At 35.2% G+C, this 21,995-nt stretch overlaps 1 protein-coding gene across 12 annotated transcripts in view; it reads right to left on the bottom strand.

Annotated features, from left to right (window-relative positions):
• DMD (dystrophin) overlaps nucleotides 1-21,995 on the bottom strand; it is a 1,013,774-nt gene that overhangs the window by 396,589 nt on the left and 595,190 nt on the right. For all 12 annotated transcript variants that reach the window (XM_027688940.1, XM_027688937.1, XM_027688948.1 and 9 more), the window contains 3 exons: nucleotides 16,747-16,922; nucleotides 3,283-3,430; nucleotides 1,137-1,286 (listed from right to left, as the gene is read on the bottom strand). In XM_027688940.1, coding sequence (XP_027544741.1) covers nucleotides 1,137-1,286; nucleotides 3,283-3,430; nucleotides 16,747-16,922 — 474 coding nt within the window. The remainder of the gene's footprint in view (nucleotides 1-1,136; nucleotides 1,287-3,282; nucleotides 3,431-16,746; nucleotides 16,923-21,995) is intronic.

Raw genomic sequence — 21,995 nt, forward strand, 5'->3', positions numbered from 1 at the left:
TGATTTATGTGTCCAACTTGGAGTTTGTGAATGTGATCAATATTTATTATCCACTTTTGCCTGAGCCATTAGCTAATATTCTGAACTTTGCCAGACTGCTACTGTTAAGAAGAAACCAGTAAGAGTACCACATCAAATAATTTGCTTTTCATTTCTCTGGTCTGTGCTTGAAAATCAACTGTGTTTACAGAAATGGTAACAAAAAACCCCAGGAGGCAGTATTCTTGACCAAAAACTCTAGCTTGTCTTTTCAGTAAAGTACTCAGAAGATTATTTTCTCACCTTTTTTTCCCCAGAGCTGAACACAACAAATTACTCTTCTTTTTTCACCCCAGCATCCCAGTAACTTTAATAAATAGATACCACAGGTTAATTTCCCAGATTCTGACTTTGCCATCAGTCTCAACAGAAATCCTTCAGCTGATTCTCCCTTGACCTTTTCCAACCAGGCTAATCCATACCTTGGGTGGTAATCCTCTGGACAAGGCTTTTATTATTTCTGCTACACGAGAGCATTCAATTTATCTACCTCTGTTTACCAGATTTGCTACTTATTTTCACCAGTTTCTACCAAAAAAATATGCTACTTAGCAATGAAACCGAACGAAATCCTCCCTTATTTTTCTCCATGAGTATAGAGATCCCTGAAAGTAAAATAAGTCGTATTTTGCTACACAGAAACCAAGAGTGAACGATCGAGGTTAGAAGAAACAAGGTGAAAGGTGAAACAGAGGGTGCAGCTTCCACCTTGGGATTTGGAACAGAAGAGAATTGGGAAGTGTTTCCATAAAGAAAATCAGAGGTTACTGCCTCTCACACACCTGAGTCACAAAGCCTGGAATATTTGCTGTACCAGCAAAAGCACCAGGCTACAGAAATGACGCTCTGCGTTTTCACCCTGAAGCAGAAGACCTGTAATTTGAATGCAACATCATCACTTCAGGCACTAATGGTCTTGGTTTGCTATCATTGTTTCTCATAGCAGTGTATTGTACATATTTTTCTTCCTCAGGTTCATTATGCATACAAATGACTCTTCATACAGAGAAAAATGATACATACCAGAAAATATATAATGCAAATATTCACTGCAGATTAAAATTTTACACCACAGTTATAACAGTAATATGTCTAACCTTTAACAAACGATGGTTAGCCTCCTTCAGTGTACTCTCAAGCTTATGTTTTTTGTCTGGCTTCAGTGATGCACTTCCAAGTGCTATTCCTCTAGTTTCATTTAATCGTTTCAGTATTCCCTTGTGGGGCGGCAGCTCTTCAACTCTTAACTGGAACAGACAAATACAGCAGTTAAGATGAACTGTGGTAGAATTTTCAGCTCTCTTATCTTCACCCTTATCGATTTGTGTATCAGCTGAAGGAATACACTCAATTCAAGGCAAAATAACTGTTGCTTTCTGAATGTAGAAGGCTAAAAAAAACCCCCAAAGAGACTGTATTAGTGAATCAAGCCTAAAGAGAGTCCTAAATGCAAAATATAGGTTTTCTCAAGATATTAATCACTATTACATTATAAATTCTAGCTATGAACACTCAATATCTCATGCATATGAATTTTAATAATCTTTTAATATGGTGAGGAACAAGCATTTTGGAGAAGGGTTTTAATACGTTCCATGCTGTGAACAGTCACACAGATGGTATGTGGTGAAAAGCCCTCCAGTCTAACCTCTTAATTAAGATTGGTCATGTATATTCATTAAAAAAACTAAAAAGGAAAGCCAAAGAATGCAAGGCAGCATCTAAATGTTTCACTTCTCCATCATGTGAGTAGTTACTGAAAACTTATATTGTCAAACTAAGTTAACATATCAAGTAAAGGTAACGTAGCTCATAGACTCTTCTTTGAGGGTTTTGTTTTTGTTTTGTTGTTTGGTTTTTTTTTTGGTTGTTTTTTTTCTTGTTTGTTTTTTATTATTAACATAGGCAGGTAGGTATGAAATTAGCCAGGCTGCAAGCCAATGAATTGTTATGTGCTGCATTAGAATGTATTCCCTTTTGTGTAGCTCCAGAAGAAGGTGGACTGTAAAAACAAGATACAAATAAGAGATGTTTAACACCTTTAATTTTGGATTATATATCCTTTGGGAATACTATAATTAGTAAATATTTGTGTATATATGAGGAGTGGAGCCTTCATGGTTCTAAGCATTCAATTTAGACCTTAAACCTTTAATCATGTCTGCAAATGATAAGATGCATCTAACACCCCTTGTAAGTATTTCTTTGCCTTGGGTCTAATATTTTTAACAACAGAGAGAGAGCCTCACAAATCCTCTGACCAACTCACTGATGTCTTATGCTAAACAGTCAGAGAGAAAAATTCAGCACATGGTTAAGTTTCTGTTTCCTCAAATGCTATTTATTCTATTTTTTTTATTTAAAAAGAAAATTAAAGATAGATTTTTACTAAAGAATCCTTTGGATTTTTTTTTCATATTTTGTTGAAAGAAGGATAGAACAAACTGACAAGTTTTCTTCTGATTCCTTAATGCTCTATACATCACTTGCTGAATTTGTTCAGCTTGGATTGACATAAAGCATAACTAGGTCCTTATCCTCAAGAGAGAACAGGAAACCTTTAGGCATATGTTCCATAAGTAATATGCAATTTTCAAATACAGTTTAATTTATTATTATACAAATTATAAAAGAGTCATTCTATTGAACACATTTCAAAAAATTAAACAGAGCAACTTCTGTTGAATACATTTATAAGCAGTATCAAAGTTCTAACTTATTAATGAAAATATTCCAGCCCTTAAAAACAAATATTTAATATTCTGATGGGGGAGGGTTAAAGCGTTTTTAAAAATAAGTCACCTAGATGTTTAGTCTAGAAAATGTTGCAGTAATATTTTAATGAGTTGACATTTATAATTATTCATACAATTCTGGATACCCTTGTGAAATACTGAATACCATTTAACAAGTGAGAAGTCATAAAACGTTAACAAGACATCTATAGAGAAATGTTGTACATATAAACCAGTCAAGTTCTGAATTAAGAGGACAAAAAAGATAATGATTAATTGCCTAGTGACAGATATTTTACTTTTAGTATATTTTCCACAACTTTTCTGGTTTTAATATGATCAGTATATATTTGTTCTTGGTTTTTGAAATTCCATTGCTTTGATTTATCTAAAATTGTTAAATGAATCCTGTATTTGATGGGAGAAACCTTTTCAAAAAATAGTTTTTAATTCTCTTCAATGTAGAATTCATAAAGTGAGAGAACATTAAGAATAAAGCTTACAATACCTTTACTTTACTAAGGCAGTCTCTCAACTGGTCTTCATTCCCTGGTTCAAGGGGAATCCCAACAACACTGTCTGCTTCCTCTAACCATAAAATCAACTTGTTCAAATCCTCTTGAAATTCTGATAAAATATTCTTTTCTTCCTCTAGCCTGTAATAAAAATTTGAAATCAATGTTTCTATAAACTTATTTTTATATTGAAGTGCTTATCCATACTGAAACACGAGGCATACCTAATTCTTATCATTTATATTAATTATTTTTATGTGTGCCATAGATTTCTTCATATCAAAATTATCAGACAAACACTCTTTTGACATGGTATTAAATGTATTTTAAAAGAAAAGCTCAAGGTATAGCTTGTAACATCACCAAATTCAGCTTCCAAATTACATAGGACAGGTAGCAAACAAGCACACCAGAACCTAGAACTGTTAATTATTCAGACTAGAATTTTGTGTGAACTAACAGCAGGGAAGTCCAGTGTCAGCAACTAAGGATTCTAACACCAAGTTTTACAAGTGACACAGACTCATTTGAACATATTGAGCTAAAAAATATTTCAGTGACTGTGTCACAAAGTTTGTGTAAAGCATTCCAGTCAAGATTCACAAAAAGTAGGTGAGGTTTGCAGTCCATAATAAAGGAGAGGATTTATGCATGGCACATAACTTCAGTGTCTGCTTTGTCTCAATCTTCAACTCATCTGTTCATTTTCTCATCCAAAACATTAACATTGCAGGTGTCTAAAGTCAGGTAGGGTTATTTTCACCATGACTATATAAATATATTGAGATGTGAACTTTTGTGCAAAAGCTTCCAAAGTTATCAAGACATGCGTGCAAAAAAATTTCAAGAGCAGCAGGGAAGAGCATTGACAGAATGTGAACCCTTTGGGGTTTACATTACGAGTGGATCCCGTCTGAAGAAAAAAATTATGTTTTATATAAAACGCTTGTAATTTATCCACCAAACTTATTCACAAAACTGATGTTACGCTGAATATTACCTGTATGGAAAGATCAAATCATTAGCAATTAAATTAAACAATCACTTTTACATAATAATAGTTTTGTTGTAATTATTTCGTTAAGATTACTTGAGATCAAAGAAAAAGATGTAAAGCCAGGTTACTGGTTTGGGGTTTTTTGGTTTTTTTTTTGGTTTGGTTTTTGTGTTGTTTTTTTATTATTATTATTTTTTATATTGTTATGATAATTTCCAAGATCCAACTGAGCCTGAGAGGTTAGTCTTACATTACACATAACAAAAAGTTGTATTACTATTTAAGAACATAACATGACAGTGAAGAATCAAGGTTGCTATTATTAATATATTATTTCTGGATGCAAAATTATATTAAAGCAGAAAAATTATATGAGCTTTCTCTGGTGCCCCACACTTACCATGATGGTCACTGCCCACAAAACACACTGAGAAGTCACATGGAATGACATCTATTTTGAACTATGCTCTCCTTTCTTTGCAATTTTTGGTGTGGTTTTTTTTTTTTCTTTTAATTTCTGTTTTGTTGGGGGGGTTTTTGGGGTTTTTTTTTTAGGAAACTATGTTTTCTCATGGCCGGCTTAAGCAAAGAAGTATCTTTAGAAAAGTTACAGGACTAAGCTTCAGGCAAAATTGAATCAAGAAAAAGTGTCAGTATCACATCATTTAACAAAAAAGGTACTGAAAACAGTTGTTGGTTGACACAGTTGCCTGCACACATGCATACACACACACACACAACACACACAGAGTCTTACAAACAGCTCAGAAACTACAGATTAGGCTTTTATTCAAGCAGAATAGAAATTTAGAATTTCCAACAGTCAGTATCTCTCTTACAGATGTTTGTGCATCCAAACCACCAAAACATTTCACTCTATATTAAAAAAACTTTGTCATTAAAATCTTATATGACTCTTTTTTCCCTCATTGTAATTTCCAGAGAATGAAAGTATTCAAGTGACTACAAGTGTTCTGCATTTGAAACACTTACTTACAAGTAAAGAAAGCTACTTCCTTAATATTTTAAGTAAAAGCATTTGCTTAGGGCGAATACAAAGGAAGAAAAAATAAGAGTTGTTAAAATTCGTTTTAAATAACATCATCCAGGTTACACTGTAAAATGGGAGAAGTCTGATTTGGTCAGCACTGAAAACTGTACTAGCAAAGAGGGGCGTAAGCATATGGCTGAATTAAATTATATTCCATTTCACAGAAAAATAAACATCTGACCTCACCGTATAAGCAAGAAATTTGTCTAGATTAAGATTAGATTTGAGGAGAGTAAGAGTTCTGTGCTTGGAATGCTGACTATTAAAAAAAAACAACAAACTAAGAGTATACAACTAAACTTTTCTTTTACAAAACTTGCACATTAACAGAACTTTTGCTAGGGCTTTGCTGTATTTCATCTTATTAGTGTTTATTATGTTTCCTTAACAAGGCATCTTTGCAAGATGAGCATCACTACACTAGATGAATAAGCACTCTACAGGGTCTATAGTCCCCCGTCTGAAGTAACAGAGTAAAAATCAAAGTATCAAACACAACACTCTTGACCAGACCTCATTAGTGAGATGCTACATCACACAGCCTGGCTGCCCTAAACGTGCCACGTCTTCAGGAGAACTAGAGAGTGAAGAAAGAAGAAGCCTCTGTACCAGCCAAGGATCATAAAATTGATTAGAAACAAGGAAAGACTTTTAAAGTCATTGAATCCAACTGTTAACCAAGCACTGCCAAGTCTGTCACCCAACCATTTCCCCAAGTGCCACATCTACATGTTCTTTAAATTCCTCCAGAGGTGGTGACTCAACCACTTCCATGGACAGCTTTCTGGGAAGACATTTTTCCTAATATCCAATCTAAACCTCCCTTGGCACAACTTGAGGCCATTCCCTGTTGTCCTATTGTTTGTTACTGTGGAGAAGAGACTGACACACAGCTCCTTACAACCTCCTTTCAGGTAGTTGTAGAGACTGGTAAGATCTTCTCTCAGTCTCCTTTACCAAAGAGAAAAAATCTTTAACACCCAAAAGTCAACATTCATAATTACATTTAGAGCACAAAAATGCTGGATTTAAAAATGAATTAACTGTAATATTATATTTTATTACGATAAACAATAATTAATTGTTAAATTAATAAAATTATTATATAATATAGTTAATATATTAACATATATAAGCTGAAACATTTGGCAAATTTCTCTCTCAACAGTCTTTCAACACAGTTCTAGATTGAGTTCCTGCTTTAGATCTAGAACAGATTTTAAATCAGTAGATTTATTTGCTTTTCTTCTTAATACAGTATATTCTAATATTTACTACACATATGAGGTTCTTTTTTTATTTTAAGCTCATAAACAAGTTACTTTTCCGTAACTGCCTAGAATTAAACAAACACAAGCCACTGGTGCCAAATTGTTCTTTAGAGAAAAAAGAAGGAGATGAGACTTACTGTGAAAATAAAATCCTCCAAAACTATTTATGTCTTTATATATAAAATATAGGTATACCCATATATGAACACATATACTTACATTTATACAAACAAATACATAAAAAAGTGAACACCATAAACAGCAAAAGAATTAACAGGCCTACTTTCTTGGTTTTGTTTTAGATTTTCTAATGGAATTCTGAGTGTCAGTTTTCAGGGACTACTGTTTGTCCAGGATTTCTGGAAATGCAACCAGATCAACAAAAAGTCCTGATGCAGCTGGACTCTAGTATTTCTTGTACTAATATTTCTATGTACTAGTCTCTGAATCTCTTATAAAGTACTGTTATGCAGCCAGAAATTCTGGACCTTCCTGATGCACAGACTTACTCATTTTGGTTGTACAGGACATGCAGAGAAGAACCAACTTTATAGCATTACATTTATTACAGTGTTCTTCACTGAGAAGTGTTTATGTCAAAAAGGTCAAATGCTCGTCTCAAGCCAAAATAGGTTATCTAAAACCAGATAAAATATTTTTTTTGTGTGAAATTGAGGCAGATGCTAAAAATAAAGAAACACTAACTCCCTGTAATCCTAAAAGCAGAAGCATAACTTCGAATCTTTCTGAGGCAGTATCTTTTTCTGCTCCAGTTATGGAAATCTGGGAATCATCGTCCAATGTTACACTGTGAACCACATAATAAAACCTCTGTTCCTCAACCTGGTCAGGTTTCCTGAGACCTAAGCTCTCAGGAACAGCTTCATTTTTTAATTTCCTCTCACTTCTACTCATTTATAAAGTGCATAGCTCAGTGGAGACATTATGTGATGGTACCCTAAGGATGTATCTGAGAAAGATACAAGTTTAAATACTTTAATTCTGGCACAGAAAAGACATAGCGTTCAACTCAATACACCCACGAGCAAAATTATTGAGCTGCATAGTATTTTGAATGAGAAATCAAAAAGATTTCTTGTCTCCTAGAAGAGATAGCAATTGGCAAGATTCCTTTTTCATCTTAAGTACACTGTCAGTTTTATCACCCTTATGAATTCAGCTGCAACCCTTAAAACATTTAAACTTTTCCTATCATGAAGGAAAGATTTTTATTTTTCTTTTAACTTTGATGACTAATTTAAATGTTGCTCAGTATGATAGGGATGTTTTTAGCCTAAGACTTTCCAGGAATTCTTTTAGAGATGTTTTATACATATACATGTATACACCCCACCCCTCCACATACATATAATTCATATATGTGTATACACACATGCACAGAAGGTTTCAGAGTTCAGAAACAAAAAGCATTCCATAAAGATCTACTTCTTCATTCTAGTCAGGAACAGTATATAGTATAGCAATTAAAAGGTCCATTGCAATTAATGAGAAATGCAGGTGCACTTTATAATTTACTTTACAATTCGTTCTTGACCTGCTAGAATGTTACTTCTATTATAAATAACATCCTGCATGACAAGTGTCATATTATACAAGACAGTAAAATAAAGCACTTTGTGTTAGCTGAACCAGCTAATCAAATTAAAAGTTTTAACTCAGTGACTGACTACACCTTTTGAACAAGCTGATTTCCATCACCATAATTACATTTGGAACAACAGACACATGTAATTTCTAGGTGTTTAAATTTATGGTGGCAATGAAAAAATTAACAGTTAATTGTTATTTAGGGAGTATGGGCTTCCAAATCCAAGCCTTAAAAAAAATGGAGTAAAGAACAAGAGCCACCAGTCGACTCAGACAAGGAAAGAGCAGCTCTCAAGAAAGCAGCGGAGAGTGTCTTGTTGAGAAGCAGGTGACTGAGGAATAAGATTTCATTTCAGCAGCTGGCCCTATGGAGCCAAGTAGGTTCATCTCCAGCACAGGTCTGCATGCTGTTATATACTACTGCCTTATCCTTATAAAACTAGCCTAACTTCCCAAAGAACTTTGAAACTGCTTCTCTGTTGGTGAAAGGTTTATTTCATTAACACTGAAATATAACCCATCTCGTTTGAACTATAGCAGAGAAGTACATATTTCCATATTAAAACGTGGCAGATTTATGTTTGTATTTCTAAATTCACAGTGTCCCTTGGTCAACTATTCTGACTGCACAGCTGTTTATATTAATCTTATATCAATTATACTCCTGGAAGCAAATATATTAATATTCAGTATTTATTACTAAGTAGTAAATTCATTAGTTTTCCTATTAGCATTTTGTATATATGATATTTCATTGATCACAGATTAGTTTTCCTACCAGCATTAAACTGAATCAATATCAAATTCTTATGGCAGTCCCCAAAATACCCTTAATACCATTAATCCTTAGTTATATTTGCTAACCATTATGTAAACATTCATAGCCTATTTCAAGTAAGCTTATGTTTTCATTTGCAGTGTCTAGAAACCACAAGGAATGCATATTGCAGCTCATGTATTTTCTCCATAGTCAACAATGTGGTACCAATACCACAGCAACCCGTAAATAGTTTGTGAAACACATGAGATGTTTAGAGTTTGTAACTGCAAGTAAGTGATGTTGGATTTGTTTGGGAGATGTCAGCTATAGAAATAAAATATGCAATCATAAGAGTAGGACAGATCTACACTTGTGACTCATATTCCCATGTGCAAGTCCAATAATATTTTGTGTCTTTTTATTTTTTAACATTCAGCTGTCGATTTTGTATTTATTGTATTTCTAAGATTAGGAATTAATGTGTTTAGTAGATGTTACTGAGAATATGAGGCCACCAAAATAGTAACAACAATTTAGAGAAAACATTTACTGAGGAAAAATTAATTTCCATTCCCTCTCTAAAGAATGTGCAAATATGATTCATTAAGGTAAGGAACTTTAAATAATTGAATGAAAAGTACCACATAAACTTTAGAAAATTTGAATTTAGATGTAAATACTAAACAGTAAGAAGTTTAGCTAAACTACTTGTAAATACCAATTTACACCAGTGATTCTTTTCTAGTCATTCATCATAAGAAATCTGAACAGTCAAAAAAAGAAAATTCAGAAAAATTCAATATGTAGCTGATTATATTCTGGAAAGAAAAAATACATTTATTGACTTAACTGTCATGAAATCTCTCCATCCTAAAACAGTTTTTAAATTGCAACTGAAGCTAATCACAGCCTTCAATATACTGAGTGTTCAGGTGAAGGAAATCAATCACTTTTAGCTAATGTGCTATGGAAAAAAAAAAAGAATACTTTAATGAAGATACAGTATAAAAAATACTAAAAACTATATTTACTTTATAACAATTAGTTTTATTTAGAACAGAAAGCTTGTGTTTTTACATTCAGGAAAGTATTTGGAAGTATTCTGGTAAACAGCCTTTGTTCTGTCATTCTCTCCATAATTACTTCAGACTCGCTTGACTAGAGATCTGAACAGGCAGTCTGCAGGTTCAAACTCATTAAAAGTGTAAATGTATTTGCAGCTAAAATAATGAAAAATTCTCTTCCATTCAACTGAACCCAATTTTAACAAATGTCAGGATCGTGATGAATAAAAAACTCCAAACTGATTACTTCTGAAGCAGTGAAGGAATCTAATTCCCAAGCATCTGTTCTCAAAAATTGCACAAGAAATTTTTAACAAAGGTGAAAAACAAAAAGACCAGCCAGCACTACCGTTATGAGGCCATCAACTCATTTATGAGTGTTCCCCTTATCAAGCTCCTACTTGAGATGTTGCTTCTCCTTCCATGTACTTTCCCTTGACTAGCTCTGCCTGGCCCTGTGTTCCTGCAGTGGGAGTGAAGGTTCAGCACCACACTGCTGCCACAGCCCTGGGTTGCTGCCACCCAGGCACTCAAGGGCACACAGGGATTTAGGGATATGGCAAGCCACTGCATCCTTAAGTCATCCAAAACTCAACTGTCCCAGTGGTGTGTCTCAGCACAGACATGCACAGCGTGATATGGCCTGATGTGTCTCAGGGGACAAAAAGGCAGAGAGAACTTCTGTTGGTGCAGTTTAGAAGATTCTGTATTAAAAATGATTGCTGCAGTATGAAGAGGGAGAGAAACAGACACTCTTTTTTCCCCATCTTTGTTCAAGGATTAGTAGCATCTATTCAAAGGATCATTGAGACTTCCCCTGGTCTCCAAAGTCCACATTTCAGTTTGGGTAACACTGTTCCAGAGTACAAACTTCTCCAAAACATGCCACTTGCAGCAAAATGTTAACAAAACCTCAATTAAATTCCCAATTTACTAACTATCAGTGTATCAGACTTTCAATCAAGTTCCACTTTATTCCACTGCCTGGTCTATTTCAAAGTTTGCAGTAAGATAAAATGACATTCTCACCTAATTCTTAGCTGGATGTATTAGACTGCAAGACAGAGAAACTTTAAACACTGAATTCAAACTTCTATAGTTTTGAAACTCTTAGATAAAGGCAAGTGAAAGATAAAATCCTACACAAACATAACTCAAGCACAACCTCTTGATCTTTAGCACCAAAGATAGGAGATTCAAAGTCAATTTTAAGACTGTGCTTTGCCTGGGTTCTGCATTTGACCTTCTAAAACTTAAAACAAGCTTCTTTTTACTGAAGAGCAGTACACATTCCTCAAATTGTTTTGAGATTTAGTTTTATTTTTCTGTCTGTTTTTAATTAAGTTGACCTTTGTGGTCCAAATAATTTTCATTCATTAAATCTGCCAGTCTATCACTGAGATTAATACTAGTGTATAGTGAACTTATGATCAGTTTCAGTTATTTATAGAATATCATGTTTTTGATCAGGTTTATAGTTCTTATTAAGCAGGTAGTTTAATATTTCTTCCAAATTATTTATGAAAACTGTATTAACATGTTGAAACTTGGAATTATATTCCATATCAATCTTCCCCTTTCAAGTCAACCAACTACAGGGTTCATGGTGGTTACAGGAAATATTTTGAATTTACAGAGTTCTTTATCAATGCAGTGATAATATTATGTTCCCGTACAGAATAAATAGCAGACCATTAAACAGAGCAACCTCAGAAAAACTGACAAAACAATTTTGTAGAATTCCTCCTCCCCTACTCAAAATATGGGGACCCCTGGTGGTCTAGTGGTTAGGATGCTGCGCTCTCACCGCCGCGGCCCGGGTTCGATTCCCGGTCAGGGATACTCCCCCGGGCAGATGGAGTCCGTTAGGCCTGTGAGGCCATCCATCTATGAGAAGGTCACTCTAAACAAACCTACGTCCTGAGGACCTCACTGCCGTTGTCCAAGCTTGCTTGGCCCCGGCAGATGAACCTTAGGATTAAAGGGTGGGCTCAGTTCAGCGCAGGCTGTGTCTCACCTAAAAAATCCATTGCGCAGGCTTGAAAGGTAAAAGACCTTTCCCAAAATCTTCGTTCGCGAAGACTGGCCATACTATACTCAAAATATAATCATTGCATCAGAACCTGAAAAATGCCTGAGTGCATGAGAAAAGCTACCCCAAGAGAGTGCCACCAACATTGCTAACAGGAGATGGAATTAAGACTGGCTACTTTCTTTACTCCATTCACCTCATACTCTTCCAGGATCCACTGTCATCATATAGAGTTGAGTCACAATAATTTCCATCATAACCTTCTCTGGCCAGCATAACCTAGACATTCAGAAACTATAATGTAAATCTTAAATCCATTTTACTCTCTCTTACACTTTCAACAAGTAACCTTTACTTCTGGCACTGAGAAATTAGGTGAATAACATGTTGTTCCACATTCAGTTTACCTATCGCCATGACTTCGTAAACTTCAGTCATATCCCTCCTGAGATTTCTCTCCAGACTGAAGATCTCCAGCTTCTTAGTCTTTCCACACAGTGTAGCTACTCTAAAACTTGGGTCATTTTAGCTGTCCCCCTTCATCTATACTTTCTGTAAGTCCCTTTGACATGTAGAGAGATCTGTACACAGTAACCAACTTGAGCACACCACAACATTTGATATCAGCAAATCAACATTTTTGTTGGTGTTTTTTTTCATAATACCCTTACTTATGTAACCACTCCATCCTGTGCCTGAAAACACTGTCAGTGACAAAACCAGGATCACTTTCTTGAGTTGTAACAAGCTCAGCATCATCTAAGCATGGTATGATCCGTTTGCCTAAAACATATTCATTGCTTCACATTTGTCTCTGATGAAGATCATCTGCCCATGTGCTCAGTTTTGGAGTTCCCACTATCAACTCAGCATTTGACTACCCAAGGCTTAATGTCATCGGCATCCTTGGAAATGTCACCATACACCTCCTGTCTTCAACTAAATTCTCACATTCATGCACCTTACAAAAACACTCTGTGTTGCTTTCTGTTACTCCTGTAACCTACACCCTCCACTCCATAATGGATCTTTAAAGTCTTGAAAATATGAACTATGTACTTTAGAAGGATGCCCAAAATGGCATGTTGATGCCTCACCTGTAAACAAGATTATAAAAATCAATTTCTTCCATCTTGGTAAGTAAACAGCAAAAACAGAGTTTAAAGTATTTAAAATTTCCTTCTCATTTAAATAATGCTTAGCAACATTACATTTGAATCTGAAATTGCTGTCAGATTTCATTTTTGGAATCCATTCAATTGCTATTTTTTTTCCACTTTCTTTATCCTGAGATCTGCTGAGCCAAAAAAAATTAATAGATCACTACTCCTCTGAGCTACTGAGAAACAGCTTTGAAAGCAGAGCACAATGTATTGACTGCAAAAAAATAAAACATAAAACTTACTAAAAATTTTGAGAGTTTTATTTTCTGATTTGAAGAAGGTTCTAAATGTTAGAAATGTAGTTTCTCAAACTATTTTATTTTTCTTTGAAATTATTAAAAGAAAATATATAATACCCAGTTTGCTTTCCTTTAAAACAACATCTTCCGTTACAGTTCTATTTTCTCATTTTCAAAATTGACTTTAAAAAAATCTTAACACCCCCTTCATAATAATAAAGTTCTTTTAACCATGAATATTTTATTTTTTAGGAAAGATAAGCAAATATTAAAAGACTATGAAAACTTACATGATCTATAATATATGCATTCTGACTTAGCAGTTGAGTTTGTTTTGTGTTTTTTTTAATAGTCTGTTAAAGCTATTCTGAAAAAGGGATTCATATGTTACTTGACCCACATTTATTGTCATTTATATTCTAATAAGATACTAAGATATATTTGACATGGTGCAAACACATGCATTGGGCAATGCTGTGACTATATTGGCTCTTTCGGATTGCAAGCAGAGGTCACTTCCTTCAACTTGCCCTGTGTGCTTTGATCATGCTTTGATCTTAATCATAAATTAGAGCACTTTGGATCACACGAGTTTCAAGTCCCAAAAAGAGAGAACCTGACTGTACCCCAAACCCAATTAGGACAACTAATGAAAAACTAAAAGATGTCAAACATAAGAGACATGAAAATCCCATGACACCATGGCTATATAAAGACTGTGAAGCTGATAAGCCTATGGTCTTTTCATGCCCAGGACCATCAAAAATTGAGAACTAGCTAGGACACACCACTTATTCCTGTCAAATAGGTTTCTTTCCTTTGAAAATCCAGTCTGTGAGAGTAAAAAGATGAAATAAAATTTAAAAAAAAAACCCAAACAAAAAAACACACAAACAAAACCACAAACAAAAGAAACACACTGGGAGGTAGCAGCTAAGCTGAGGGTAGAATCTGTTTTCAAGACCAGGAATAAAAAATCATTTCCTGGCTCTGACACAGTCAGGAAGACTGGGCGATGAAAAGAAGCACAAACTCCTCCATCCCAATGCAAAAATCTCACTACAGTAGACCAAGAACATTTATATCAGTTTAACAAAACACTATCAGTATTCCTTCTGGTGCGATGCATTTATTCATGCAAAGTTCACTGACTGAGGTCTCTGCAATCATGGTCCTTGAAATTATACAAGTTGTCTCTCCAGAGGAAAACAAACCAATCAGTCAACACACTAAACAGACCAAAGGACTTGCATATGCAAGTGTTTATGTTCATCTAGGGAACATAACTGTTCTATTCCCACTTAACAGATCATAGGCTTCCTTAAAATATAGAATGTGCCAAGAAATTCCATGTAATCCTGCTAATGCTGCATTGAACCAGAAGAGATTCAGATAGACATTTCTACTGAAAAATGAAGGATTGTACAATACCAATCTTAACAACTGGAACACATTTCATAGTCTCAGACAAAGCTCAACCATTGATCTCTTTCCTCTGTGTTGCTGAAGAACTTTACAGGGCTATTAAAATGATGTGTTATTGTTTTGTAAGTGCTGGCACTTACATAACAAGTTAATGCTTAGAAACACAGATGGGTTTCCAATGTACAAAAGAACAGCTTTTAGTGTGACAAATAAAGGCCAAGGACTCCCTTGTGTAACAAGCTGCAGTACCATCAACACCTGGAAATACAGAAGAAAGAGTTATTTAAGGCATCCCTGAAGCTTCTGACAGCTGTAGATTACATGTTGCACCTCCTTCCCTAACACAGCATCACTTGAATTGGAAAGACCTGTAAGGTCATCAAGTCCAACCATTAACCCAGCACTGCCAAGTCCACCACCAAACCATGTCCCTAAGTACCGTTTCTACATTTATATACCTCTGGGGAGACCTTATAGCACCTTCCAGTACCTAAAGAAGGCTTATAGAAAGGCTGGAAAGGCACTTTTCCCAAGGGCATGTAGTGATTGGACAAGGGGGAATTGTCTTAAGCTGAAGGAGGGAAGGTTTGATTAGACATTAGGAAGAAATTATTTACTTCTTAGTGGTAAGGCACTGAAACAGGTTGCCCAGAAAGGTTGTGAATTCCTCATCCCCATAACTGTTGAAAGCCAAGCTGGATGGGACTCTCAGAAACTTGATCTTGTGGAAAGTGCCCTGTCCATGGCAGAGAGTTGGAGATAGATCATCTTTGAGGTCCCTTCCAACCTTAACCATTCTATGATTCTATGGTGACTCAACCACTTCCCCGGGCAGCCTGTTCCAATGCCCAACATGTCCCAAGTGAAGGTTTGATCATGATTATACTCAGTAATAACCTTTGAGGACATTCCCTTATGACTCTAGTAAACATTTTCACAGCTTTTTCCCTTCCATGGCTCTGAACAGAAAAATCAGAATTAACAAAATTCGTTGCACACTACCAGTTCTTCCCGTGGATCTCTAGCACTCATTAATGTACCTCTATAATTCTGGGTTTTAAAAAACATGGATGAAGAAAGCTCTACCTCTATTTTCTACTGTATTTTAAAGCAGAATGGCATATCCAGTTAGGCCTAGCATCTAGGTTAAGAACATATGCTTTTACAAAACCAAGTTTAAACATCAACAATTTTTTTTTTAAATTGGAAATCCTCTTTTTAAAGATGTAAAGCCATTTTTGCATTATCTCTATCCCAAACACTCCAGCTTCCTGTGACTGCATAAGAAAAATAAACTGATGCGAAAGTTATTATAAATAACATTAAATTGAGCAATCCATTCTTTTTATCCAGGCTATGAAATGTAGATGTTAATGGCATTAATTATGATAAGTGAATTAGATTAGGATTAACTGTATCAATTAGCTAATGTATTATTAGTACTACAGAGATCTATTTTAATGACATACAATCAAATAGAAAGGTTATAAGTCAATTGTAAATTCCGTAAATGAAGCTCCAATCTGTGCTATTTTTAAATCAAGTAATAATGTGTGTTCATTTGTGTTTTTTTTTAAAACAGTAAGAGTGCAATTATAAAAATGTGGAGTTTGGAAGGGAGTGGGGAGTCATTGACAGGGGTAGGTAGCAAAGAAAACCAAACAAAAAATTAACAAATTATAGTGGATGTGAAATTTAATTACTGATAATTCCTTATATATACGAGAACTCTAGAAGTTGAGAACTCTAGAAGTTGAGAGCTCCTTTGAAATATTAAGTGAGAATCAAATCTAAAATAACTAAAAATAATTTTCAATATTTTTCTTTTTTGGTCCCTTTTAACCTACCTCTTTTTTTTCTCTACCAGCTGTTTGCAGATCTCCTGCCACCGGGTATTCAAACTTTCCAGTTGTTCCTTCAGTACTTTAGCATCTGCTGTTGATGACTGCTCAATAATCTCTTCACCAGTTACATTCAGTGCTTTGACAACAGTTTGCTGTCGCCCAATGCCATCCTGAAGCTCCTGTAAAATACACAGCACATACACGTATTCATGAAAAAATGCTTCATTGCATATTGGCCAGATGGAAAGAGGTGAAAGTTTTGCTCTTTTCTGAATTCCAAATGAAAAATCCAAAGATAAGTAGACAGAAAGACATGTCATGATTTTGTAACAAGTACTTTTCAGTACCTCTACAGCCTTTTATCCCCTCCTGTATTCTTGTCTACTAGAGATCATTGCAGCAATACTCTGCACATCAATTAATAAGTAAAACTTGTGAACAAATATACTTCTACACACCCAAAGGTATACACCACATTTATTTAACAGCCTATAAAGCACTGTCAGGTTTGAACAGCACAGTGTGTGGAGTCCCTACTAGCTATCAACTCAAATAAGGAATTTCAGGAAAGCAGAGACTGGTTTGGTTTTTAGTTTCTTTGGTTGGTTTTTTTGTTTGTTTGTTTTTTGTTTGTTTTGTTTTTTTTAACTGGGTTGGAAAAGACCTCCGAGATCATCAAGTCCAACCCTTGATCCAACACCGCCGTGGTTACCAGACCATGGCACCAAGTGCCACATCCAGTCTCATCTTAAAAACCTCCAGGGACGGAGAATTCCACCACTTCCCTGGGCAGCCCATTCCAATGCCTGATTGCCCTCTCTGTAAAGAATTTCTTCCTAATATCCAACCTAAACTTCCCCTGGTACAGCTTAAGATCGTGCCCTCTTGTCCTACTGCTGGTTGCCTGGGAGAAGAGACCGATGCCCACCTGCCTACAATCTCCTTTCAGGTAGATGTAGAGAGTTTGAAATACTTCTGATTCCATTAAAGAACATATTTTTCTCCAGTTGCAACAAGCCTAATAATCCATTCACTTGTGGGATTTTTTGTTTTGTTTTGGATTTTTTTGTTTTGGGGTTCTTTGTGGGGTTTGCTTGTTTTGTTTTTGTTGGTTTTTTTTGTTTGTTTGTTTGGGGGAGGTTGATTTTGTTGTTATTGGTTGGTTACTTTGGAGTCTTTGGTTTGTCTGTCTTGTTTTTTTAAAAGGACTGGGGGGAACTTTTATCTAAAAAAAAGTATTACAATGTTTCTACTTACACAACAGAATTAAAAACTACCACAAATAACCAACATGGACAATTATCAAGTTTTACTAAATGCATGGGGAAACATTTTTCTACATCTTTTATGATTTAAAAATGATTATCCCTGTAGCTATCTCACCTCACATTTACAACACTGTTCTGAATCTGTTAGATTTTAACACTGCCTTCCTAAGAAAGTCAGTACTATAAATAAATAAATAAATAAATAAATATTTTCATATTTTTAATCATCAGTAGAGCATGAGTATTTTTTCCTTCAATTACTCAAAATATACAACCAGGCAAGTGTAAAATCATTTTCAATGGTTTACTGCTAAAATAAACAGAAACCGGAAAAAAAAAAAATTAAAAATCTCCACTGTGATATTCATACTTACGATAGGTTTTCACAATTTCAGGAAGTGTGTCTAAATCCTACCTACATACAAATGCTTTCAAGTAAAATCCTGAATCTATCTTTCCTGGAAGAAACCAAATACTTCAGCCTATCATACCCTACAAAAACACTATATGCTCGTTTTCTCTTTCTAAGTGCGTAACATAAATTGCAGAGCCTGTCAGTAAATCTGCATAGTAACATTAAATAAAATTTGTCCATGAAACAGTTAAAACTGGCAGGATACCACTTTACAGGAATGTAAAAGATGAACATAACTACTTCTCATGCTTTTTTCGACATATATCTTCAGTCATGAGGTTATGATTGAAGTCCACAAACTGAACCACTCTGGAAGTCAATTTGTTCTAAGACAATCAAAACTCAGGTGCCAGCTATTATTAATTCATTAAACTGCAGGGAGTCAGCTGCACGCCCTATCTCAGCTTTTGCACAGATGTTACATGGACAGCTTGAACACCAACAGCAACAGACCCTGGGACACAGAAGAAAATGTCAGTAGGTTGCTGTGGCATTTACCCACAGTCCTGGACAGGAGTCATAGCTGAGGCAGAGGTTTGCTCTGTTGAGATCTAACTTATTCTTACTATACTTTCTGTTTGGTTTTCTTACAGTTTCTTTTAGGTTGTTATAGAGGAGAATCCCCTGCAAAATTATTCCTTTCTTACATTCCTCTCAGTAAAAACTGGTCTGCTGATGTTGGGGTTTTTTTTCCAAATTACTTTCATGTCCCACAGTTTCAGAATAAGAAGTAGCAGTGATGAGCATAACGTGGCAGTAATCTGGATACTGTTTTATTATGTCTTGATAGGATGAGAACCGTTTTTCTGCAGGATCCTGGCAAGCTATGTGACAGTCCAGTCACGTTGCATCAAGCACCTGCTGGCCCACAGTGTCCCAGCACACTTTGCTTTGCCTGTGGAACATGTAGTTTTTTAAGATACCATTGTAGCAGAAACTGCAAGATCTTCTAAGACCCAGAAAAGACACATAAAATCCTCTTCCTTTGAGGTATCAGATTTTATTTTCTTTCTGTGATGCACACTAATACAATAGTACCTGGTCGAACTGTTATTTTCAGGTACAGGATTTCACTATTAGCAATAAACAGCGGTAATGGCCAAGTAGTTTGCCTAAATGCAAATATTGTCTACCATTGCAAGTCTGAATTGGCCCTTTTACTACACACTTCAGTTTTGGTAATGCCTAGCTTAAAATGAATACCTAGCTTTTGTACATATGCACTGTATTTCACACTGATTTTAGCAGTAGAGCCTTTGCGTTATGCAGTGGGGAGCATTACATGGGTAAATCATAACAATATATAGTTTGAGGAAAAATATAATACAATAAGTGCCTTTTTTCCAGCAAGGCACCTGAAACCTTTGTGCTATTGCATGCGCCTGTTTGAAGCTAAGATCCAAAACCAGCACGACCACTTATTGAAAAAAATAAGTCAGAACAAAGCTTCTACTTATATTTGGAAGGCCTACTCATTCAGAATAGGTGATCAAGGCAAGGAGAACAAAGAAGGGAAATTCTACTTCTGAAACTCCAGAGTTTTTAGAAGAAAACTTTTTAGAATTTAGTTGTTATCTCTGCATCACCTTTTCTAAATTACAGAAATAATGACCAATCAGTATACTATTATAAACTGAAATGCTAATTAAAAGCTCATTTAAATACTCTGAGAGTTTTTCCTGTGTTAACAGCAGCTTAAATTAGTTTTTCTTCCTCCCCCAGCATTCACACACTCACACATACATAGACACACACACACACAAGGAACAAGTACATGATTTTCACACTTATTTCAATTGACAAAAAATTAAAGGGAATTTTCTCATTTATCCCACAAAATTATGTAATAGGCTTTGCTTACAAAGTAAAAAAAAGAAAATAGCTGGCTCAATTGCAGAGAGTCTTGGAACTGAAGATCCTTAATGCTGAAATGGGAACCTTGCAAAGGATGCATAGGAAGGAGAAGTGTGAACTTCCACCAGAATATAAGAGAAGGCTATAAGAGAAGGCTTCTGGCCATCTGCATTTCAGATCATCATAAAGAACCCAATCTGAGTTTATTTTTTTCCTAGTACTCCAGGCATCTGACACTTTTCACATGACTAAACAGAAAGACATGTGCTGATGAAATTTGTCTAGATTCTATGGTCCATGAAAAAGATTTTTGTTGATAGTGGGTACTGTACAAAGCACAGCCTCCCATGAAGAGATTTAGTGATTTTTTTAAAGCATTTTGAACTGAAGTTTTTTTAACTGTTTTGCTAAAAGTCACATTTTTACACATTCATCCCAGAGCTGTTAACCACAAAGGTGCTTTTCACAACTTACATATAGTATCCCAAATTTGTCAGCACCGATAGTTTCCTATTAACCTGTAGTTTCCTATTAACTTCCCCTCTATCGTTACCACACACCTGCATGAGGGCAAGGTGCTGGGAGCCTGCACAACCTTGCCTCCCAAGGCCCAAAGGTTTATGGTTCTACAAAAGGAATATTGACATCGAATGTTTCTTGTAGTTTCACTTGGCATTTCACTCCTTCATACAGAAATGGCAAACAAAAGGGCACATTGCCCTTTGGATTCCCAACTTACTCAGAAGGCCATTGGAGATACTTATACTTGCAATTATGCAGTTTCTAATCTCTTTATGAACAGAGTGCGCAAACAAATTTAATTAAAATTATATGTTTATATAATATTAAAAAAAAACAAACTCAGAAAAGATCTCACCATATAGATAAAAGGAAGAATTTTTTCACAATGACAGTGGTAAAATACTGGAATACAGGTTGCCCAGAGAGGTGGTAGATGCCTCACCTTTGGAATCATTCAAGGTCATGCTGGACAGGGCTCTTGGTGACCTGATCTAGTGGAAGATGTCCCTGCTTATTGCGAGGGAACCATGATTAAACTTTTTGTAGATAAGGAGAAGTAACTTATGTAATTGATTAAAGAACTCACCAAGCAATTTCAAATATGTTACATCATCACATTCTTAATTGCCACTTTTTTCCTGATGCCGTTCACAATGCTCATGACAAATGACTAGGCAATATGACAAAAAGAGAAAATATTTTTTTAGATAGATTCCTGATATAATTTAAAGCAGAAAAAAAAATTGAGTGGATGAGGATTTGAAGTAAATCCGTTTGCTTGCTTTGCCTGTATTATGTAAATTAAACATTCATCAGAAGCCTCAACCACTTACACGAGAGGGTACCTGAATGGCATCGTTTTGCCTTATTTGTTATTTCTTAGTTAACTTGAACATACATCAGACAACCCCTTCTGCAATCTCATTTACTCTTGTCATTGACAGAAATAGCATTTTACCATTAAACTAAATCAGACACTATTCTTTGAGCAATCTTAGGATCACTTTCCTCTTTTCATTGTGGTAGATAAACGTACTTAACAATAATTTATTGTTATGGAAAAGCCCTGCAGCAACACTAAGAAATACCACAAACAAGCTAATTTCTGTCAGAAAAAATAATGGTCACAAAATGTTTTAAGTGAAAAATAATGTGTTGCCTTTCCTTCATTTAGGGTAAGGAACAGATCCAGG

This window comes from Neopelma chrysocephalum, unplaced genomic scaffold, assembly GCF_003984885.1.
Source record: "Neopelma chrysocephalum unplaced genomic scaffold, ASM398488v2 Primary Assembly neopelma1_76, whole genome shotgun sequence".
In the NCBI taxonomy this organism is placed as follows: domain Eukaryota; kingdom Metazoa; phylum Chordata; class Aves; order Passeriformes; family Pipridae; genus Neopelma; species Neopelma chrysocephalum.